This window comes from Microcebus murinus, chromosome 16 (assembly GCF_040939455.1).
Source record: "Microcebus murinus isolate Inina chromosome 16, M.murinus_Inina_mat1.0, whole genome shotgun sequence".
Classification (NCBI taxonomy): Eukaryota; Metazoa; Chordata; class Mammalia; order Primates; family Cheirogaleidae; genus Microcebus; species Microcebus murinus.
Window position 1 is genome coordinate 44949337 of NC_134119.1, and position 7854 is coordinate 44957190.

The following is a 7854-nucleotide window of genomic DNA, read 5'->3' on the forward strand; positions in this document are numbered from 1 at the left end:
CCTAACTGTGCTCAGACCCAGTATGAGTTTGTAACGCTACCATCCTTCATCCTTCCACTACGTGCACGCTTCTAATAACCCGCAAAAAAGACCAAACCCTTGGCGGGTCTTCACCCGCTGGGCTGAGCTTCTCACGCCCCCCACCCCCCACGCCCGCGCAGGCGTCGGATCCGCTGCAAGGGAGAAGGGCTGGCGGGGGGAGGGGAGACGTGCGGACGGGAGTCGGGGGCGGACGCCGCGGAGGGGAGCCGGGCCGGCCCGAGTGGGCGCGCTCCCTACCTGCGGCGGCTGGCGGGCGGCCGGCGGAGCGTCCAGCGCGAGCAGGGAGGCGGCCGACTGCTCCGAGCCGAGGCATCCCCGCATTTATTTGAGCTCAAACCGAGCGACTGTTGACTTTAGCACACAAAGCAAAGATTTCACTGCCCGCTAGTTTAAAAATGAATATTTTACCAAGATATCGATCAGCGTTATAAAATTCAGTTAAGTACAATGGGATCCTGGCAAAAAAAAAAAAAAAAAGAATAATAAAGGAGGGGGGAGGCAATATAATATCTGTGCAAATTTGCTGAAGTGTGACGTGGCATGGAAAGTTTACCCTCCTGGAATTCGGATCTAGAATGTTTTTTTCGGTTGTTTACTGACTTTGTTTATTCACAGATCACGGTTGCTTAAACCGGAGCGCGGAAGGCGCGGGGAAAAGGAAAAAAGCTGGGGGGGGGCAGGAGAGAGAGAGACACGCTGCACCCCCACAATACGTGGAGTTGGGGAAAGCGGGCGGCGGGCGATCTGTGAGCTCCCAAGCTTGGAACCCAGGCTGGGGGAGGGGGCTGATCGGGAGGGGGGGGTGTGTGAAAGACACAAGAAGCACAGAAAAGCCTCCGAAAGCGCTTGCTCCCCGACATCCTTTTTATGTATTCGGACAGAACTATATCTTATCGGCTGGGATCAGTGGAGGGGGGCGCGCTAAGTAGTTTAAAACGACCCTGGCACAATGGGCGTGCGTTACGAAACATAGCAGGTTAGGGCAGCGCTTTCAGCCTCTATTGTCCCCCACTCGGCCCCCGGCCCTGCCTCTCGGCTCCTTCGCCACGGGAGCCTTTTATGTGATAATGAAACACATTTCAGGCCGGGCTCACGACGTGTGTGTCCTTGCCAGGGGGGAGAGACGGCCTGATTGCTGGCTGTGGCCTCCGGATCCCCCCCACCCCCGCCCCCCCTCCAAATTTCTCTTCCTTGTGTTCTTCAGGACAATGTGGCATGTTGAAAAGGGATTTGAAGGCGGAGGGTGGGGGGGCCACGGGGGCAAGGCGCAACCCCCCCTCAAACTCGTGGGAAGGCCAGGGTTTGGGGGGAGCAGAGACCGGCCAAGGTGGCGGAGGACACATAGAGAGGCAGTCTCCAGGGCTAGGGCGCAGCTGGGGCACTCCAGCTTTGGTTAGTCAAGAAGCCCAAAGACCTAGTTTCCGAAACAGGGGCCTGGGCTTAGAAACCTGAGGCAAAAAGTCCTGGCCTTGAGGCCTGCGGAATTTTACCCACCACAAGCTAGCTGCGCACAGGAGTGGCCCCAAGTTGGCCGGCCTGCGAGGACACTGGCTCCTACCCTGGCCAGCTTGCAGGCCAGCAGATGTCCCAGACAGAGCCAACACCGGGCTCCTCTTTGCGCACTGGGGCTGGACTTCCACTGCAGCTGGCTGCCCCTTTAGGGCTGCGAGGTCGTCTGTGGGGAGAGGCAGCACGATTTGTGAGAATTTATTTTGGGGCTTTCTTTATACTTTTGGAGTGCCCTTGCAGGCTCATAAAATACCCACTCATCCTCTGGGCCTGGCAAACCTGAGTTGCCAACCTGACCTCATGGGCTTACTGGAGGCTTTGCAAACACACTGGAGTTTGGGGATGTGTGTGTGTGGGGGGGGCAGAAGAAAAAAGGAGCAAATCTGCAGACAGTGGGATCTTGCCACTGTCACTGTCAATTGGCAAGCTGTGCCAGACACACCTTACCTCCTCATCCCCAAATATACCTTATTTTTACAAAGGAAATTTGGATTGCCACCCTGAGCTACCCATTTAAAACTAATTCCAGTAGAACGACTTCTAAATAGTTCCCCAGACCAGGTGCCTCACCACTCCAGCAAGGTCTGCTGCGGTAGTGCGGAACACCTTCTTCAGGAAGGAGGGTGGGAAGGGGTGTGAACTACACACAGAGGCTCCACAGGAGGGTAAGAGAGGCAGAGATAAAAACACAAAGTGCTGCACCAGGAATTTGCAAATCCAACCTAGGCTCACTGACCTGAAGGGAGGCCTAAGACCAGAAGCACAGCCAAAATATGTAAAACCCAGGCTTCTCCCCAGAGAAACCAGCCTTGGGGCCCAAGAGACCTCAACACCAGGGCACCTTCAAACAGATCAGGTAGAAAATTAAGATATTCGGAGAGTGGTTTTCTCCTGCTGATGCGGTTCACCTAGGATCTGTGTGTTTCATTGTGTGTAAATTTAACTTCAAAATTCAAAAAGTAACCATAAACAATATCGATTGAGTTCTGTTTAATGATGTGCTTGCTGAAGCATTTAGGGGGAAGTGTACCAGTGTGTCTTCAAAATTACTTTGAAGTGCGTTAAAGAAATCAGATGGATTGACCAATGGAGAGGTGGATAGATGAAAAAATATGTGATAAAGCAAGAATAGTGAAATGTTAACTGTAGAATCTTGGCAGCAGGTCCACATATGCCTACCATAAAATTCATTCAATTTTTGTATATCTGAAAATTTTAATTAAAAAAAATATTAGGAAAACAACAACACCTTTTCCCCTAAAATATAATAAGACCAGCCACCAGCCAGGGTGTCCTTCTCTCCTTCTTGAAATAATTTCCAGACCTGTTTCTTTTTTAAATGAGGCAAAGGAAAAAAAAATCTTGAAGAAAAGATTCAAGGGATAAAACCGGCAATAATACTTTAATATAGATTTGTGGACCTCTGGCTCCTGCAGCCAGAATACACATTTATAAGCCATAAATAAAGCACACAGAAACCATAAATTAATCAGACCCGAGACCTGGATTTCACCGTGTCAAGATTGGGAATGCATTTTTTTTCTTTTTCTTGGTCATTTATAACAGACCCTTACATTATTATTATTTTTTCTCTTTTTAAACAATAGTACAACCCTCTGGTTCTGTTAAAACTACATGGTTTTACACCGAGTCACTCACAAAAGTTTTTTTTTTTTAAGACTTCCCTGCAACAACAGCAATGGAGGAGAACAACAACAAAAAACTCAGAATCTGCAGGTGCTTAAAGAAGCAGGAGTCTACACAGTAGTGGAAATTGGAGGCTTTTTTTTTTTACTTTATATTTTTCCCATTTTCCTCCTTATATAGAATGATAGGTGTCAGTATGGCCCTCTGTCTGGGAGAAAAGGGCTGCAGAGGTCGAGGGGAGACTGCTGTCTTGGGGCTGGGGATGGCATGGATTTTTCTCCCTCGCATCTCTCCAACACCCATTGTCCAAAGTCTCGACCCCACTTCCTCTCTCTTGTCCTTGTCCCGGGCTGCCAGAGCTAGCCGGCCCTGAAGCCGTCTTCTTAAGAGGAGTTCATAATGGGCCGAGAGTACACCCCCTGGTAGTAGGAGGTGTCTGCGGCCAGGGGCGAGGCGTCCAGGCCCGTTTTGTTCGTGACCGGGCCCATGGCCAAGCTGCCGGGCATGGGGGAACCGTAGCCGGGGTAGTGCATCACCTGTTCGTAGGCCTTGAGGTCCATTTTGTGGGGCTGGTGGTGGTGGTGGCTGTGGTGGTGCTGCTGCTCCGAGGACATGAGGTTGTTGATGGAGAAGGGGTGGTTGAAGGCGTAGTGGTGCTCCGGCTTGAGGTGGGCTTCGGGCGGCAGGCCCGGGTGGTGCGGCGGGCCCAGCAGGTGGGCCGCGGCCTGTTGCTGCTGCCCGGGCGAGGGCGCGGGCTCCGGGGGGCTCAGCGCCGTGGCCGGCGTCCCCTTCAGCTCTCCCAGGCCCCCTCGCTTGTGCTCCTGGCACGGGGAGGCGCTCGAGTGAGGCGATTCGGTGCCCGCCGGAGTCTCGGAGGCCGGCCCGGCCTCCCCGAGTTGAGCCTGCGAGGCCTGGGACCCCGAGGCCGACTTCTTGCCACCGCCCGCGGCGCCCGCGGCCTCCTTCAGCGCCAGCTGCTTCTCGCACTTGAAGCGCTTCTGGCGGCGCAGGTAGCAGCCATTCTCGAACATGTTGCCCGAGTCGGGGTGCAGGGTCCAGAAAGAGCCCTTGCCGGGCTTGTCGGGCGAGCGGGGCACCTTGAGGAAGCAGTCGTTGAAGGAGAGCGAGTGGCGGATGGAGTTCTGCCAGCGCTGCTGGTTCTGCCGGTAGAAGGGGAAGAGGTCCATGATCCACTGGTAGATCTCGCTCAGCGTCAGCATCTTGTTGGGGCTCTGCTGGATGGCCATGGTGATGAGCGAGATGTACGAGTAGGGCGGCTTGGCGTGCGTGTAGCTGCGCCGGTACGTCTTGGGGTCGCGCGCGCGGCTCAGGCCCGCCTGCCCGTACATGGGGCTCATGGAGTTCATGTTGGCGTAGGGGGCCAGGCCGCCCATGGCCCCGGCCGCTTGTCCCCCGAGCGGGCTCAGACTGGGACTCAGGTGTGGTCCCATGCCCGCTACTCCAGCCGCCCCGGCCGAGCCGCCCATGCCCGCCATGGCGCCCGCGCCGGGGGACATGCCCGCCAGAGACGGGCTCATGCCTGCGCCCACGTACGAAGACATGTTCATGGAGCCCGCGCTCATGTTGCCCGAGCCGCTGCCCATGGCCGCTGCCGACATGCTCATGTACGTGTTCATCCCGTTCATTCCCAGGCCGGCATTCATGTTGCTCACCGAGGAGTAGCTCTGCGGACAAGCCCGGGGAGGGAGGCGACAGCGTTAGCACCGTGGCTCTAGCACCCCCAGACCTCCCACCCACTGGGCCAACCCAGGCCCTTGGCTGGGGAGGCCTCCGGGGAACCCTTTCCCTCTCTGGGAGCCCGTCCTGGGACACCGAATCTGTATCCAGAGCGAGCCATGATCGCCCTTGGGGAAGTGGCGAGTGACTGTTGCTCTGGGCATGTGGCCTGTTCCTAGCCTTTCTGCAACCTCTCTCAGGTTCTAGAACATGTATCCCCTCGAGCCCCCTCAAGCCGGCACCCCAAATGCATCCCCCAGAGTGTCTCCAATTCTCAGCATACTGAGCTGGCTGGCGCGGAGGCTGGGAACCTCCGGATGCCACCACCCGCCCCGGCAAGCAACCTGCGGGACACCGCGCGGGACGCCCCGGACAGTCTCAAGTGGAGACTGTGTCAGGGTCTCTCGGGTCCAGCCTTTCCGCTGGACCCCCTGCCTGGCCCCAGGGGAACTGAAAGGCAGTGCCTGCGCAGAGTTCGGGGACAGTCGGAGGCACTGAATGGGGGAATAGGGAAAGAACGCGAACTGAACTACACGCGGCTGGGCTTTGCAGCCACAAACTTTCTTTCTCTTTGTCCACTAGTCTTTGACTCTGCCTCCACCTCAACCCCCAACTCCTTCCTACCCACCTTCTCCTCAGCTCCCCACCCCCTCGCCGGCCGACCTCCCACCCCTCCCCAGCCGCGCGCTGCCAAACATAACTCTGTTAGGATAGTGCGTGGCTCGGCCACGAAGAGGATTTGGAGGCGCCGCAAGTCAATATTTGATCACAAAGTTAATATTATCTCAAGGCTAACAGTGTGTCGTATAAAAAAGAGACCCATTTGAGTCGAAGGAGGGCGAAATAGGAGCTGCCCAGAAAGGCTGGGGGTGGGGGGCGGGTGCCAGCCAGGGAAGCGGCCCGGAGGTTGGGGAAGGAGCGGACGCCACCGCCACACCACTTCCCCCCGGAAAAGGCGAGCGCTTACCTCGGGCTCGGCATAGTAGCTGCTCCAGTCGGACGGCTCGTGCCCTTCCATCTTCACCGCTCCCAGCATACTGGAAGCCGAGTGCATGGCAGTTTAAAATTTAACAGCCACAACAAACGACCAGCAATCACCCCCACCCCCACCCTCTTTTAAAAAAAAGTCAGCCAAGGCACCGTCCCCTCCCTCTCTCCCTCTCTTGCGCTCCCTCTCCCAGGGCTCCACTCCCTCTCTCTCTCCCTCGGCCGGCCGGAGGCGGTAGTTGGAAGTGGGCGGGAGGGGTGGGTCGCGGGAGGAGGGGGCCAAGGAGCGGAGGAGGCCGGGCCCGGAGCCCCGCCGGAGGGAGCGCCCGCCGCCGCCGCGCTCCGGGTGGAGGCTGAGGTTGGCAGTGCTGAGCTGCCCCGAGGCGGCGGGAAGCGCGCGGCGCGGGGGTGGGGGGAGAGGAGGAGGAGGAGGAGGAGGAGGTGTGGACCGCGGAGCGGACAAGTGCCGCAGTGACGTGGGCGGCTGGTGATATAGCGCGGCGCGCTGGCGCGGGCCTCCAATCCCCAGACCCCGGGCAGCCCATTTGAATAATCAGCTCACACCTAGGTGAGAGGAGCCTCGGCCGGCGCCCCGCACCTGCCCCTCGGTGCCCGCCCCGCTGCCGCCCAGCCCCGCACTCCCGGGCGGGATCCGGGAGCGGACCCGGTGGTCTAGAGGGCGCGCGGGCGCCCCGGTGGAGCCCCCTTTCCTCCCGGGTCCTCGGGAGTCCCCTCCCGGGTCCACGGGAGTCCCCTGTGGAAAGAGGGACCTGGGAGGAGGCCACCCTCGGGAGCACGGGCTCTGGCCCCCGCCCGGTGCCATAGCGCTGGGTGCCGGGTGAGGCTGTCGGAGGGCGCGTCCGGCCTCCGTGCCCCGCAGAGCCTTATTAAAGCCGGATTTATCTATCCCGGGTTTCTCCGCTCTCAGTGCTCATTCCCTGTCAAAACAACAAGCCAGTGACAGAGCCAATTTGCAAAGCGCCGTCGTATTTAGTCGTATTTAGAAAAACTGTGTACACACCTTTAACTCGCCCGCCGCCGCCGCTGCTCCTGGGGGGCCCCTCCCGGTTAGAGTTAAGACCCGGCGCGGCCCGAGAAGGCGCGGGGCGCACGCTCCGCCCGCCCGGGCGTTCGGCCTCCTCGGAGCCCAGCCGCCCGCCACGCACAGGGGCGGCCGGGCGCCCGGCGCACGCAGCGCCGCTGGCTGCCGCCGACGGTTGGAGGCTGCGATTCGACTCTGACATTCAGGCCGGAGTGTTTCAAGGTTACTTTTCACTCACAACCGAGGTGCCCAAAGCATTTCGTAACTAAAACAAACAGGGCGGGGGTTGGCGGGGAGGAAAAAAGAAATCAATAACGGGGCATGTGGAATTGACTTCAGGAGGGTCTCTGTCCCCGCTGCCTTCCGGAGGGGCTGCTTTTATAAAAATTAGAAACTTTATCAACCATATACTTCTCTTTTATTTCCCCTCCAGCCCTTGGATTCAAACATTATCGCCTGTCCTGGATTAGCCGTCAAGACCTCAGTGAGCCCAGATTTGGGGCGAGGGGGACATTACAGATGTTTGGATATGGCAGCTCTTTCTTGGTTCTGAAAACCTGGCTGGATCGTGGGGATCCAGCCCTGACCCCTCCGTCCCAGTGATAAAGAAAATATAGGCAATACTGGGCTTCCGTCCCACCTGTCCAGAATTGGGGGTGATGGTGGCAGAAGACAGAGGCGAGGTGACAGGCACAGAGCTGAGCACTGAAAACGGAAGCCCTGGGTGAGGGTCAGGCTGGAAGGCAAGCCAGGAGACACAGGGGAGCCACCTCCCCTAGTCCCAGTCCTCTGGGGTCTGCACGGTTTTGAACACAAGACACAGCCGCTGCAGTACCCTTTGCTGCAGAATGCGGATGGTTTGGACAATCCACAGGGAGGGCACTGGTGAG

The 7854-nt window shown here is 57.9% G+C and overlaps 1 protein-coding gene across 2 annotated transcripts; it reads right to left on the bottom strand.

Moving 5' to 3' along the window:
- Positions 1 to 2925: 2925 nt before the first annotated feature.
- FOXA2 (forkhead box A2) lies at positions 2926 to 7161 on the bottom strand. 2 transcript variants are annotated; one of them, XM_012739210.3, is made up of 3 exons: positions 6944 to 7161; positions 5903 to 5972; positions 2926 to 4883 (listed from the first exon to the last, which is right to left on the bottom strand). In XM_012739210.3, the coding sequence occupies exons 2-3, from the start codon at positions 5969 to 5971 to the stop codon at positions 3582 to 3584; spliced, it is 1371 nt and encodes a 456-aa protein (XP_012594664.1). In that variant the 5' UTR covers position 5972; positions 6944 to 7161; the 3' UTR covers positions 2926 to 3581. The 2 variants fall into 2 exon arrangements, with proteins under 2 accessions (XP_012594664.1, XP_012594663.1); XM_012739209.3 differs by lacking the exon at positions 6944 to 7161 and having other exon boundaries at positions 5903 to 5989.
- Positions 7162 to 7854: the final 693 nt, after the last annotated feature.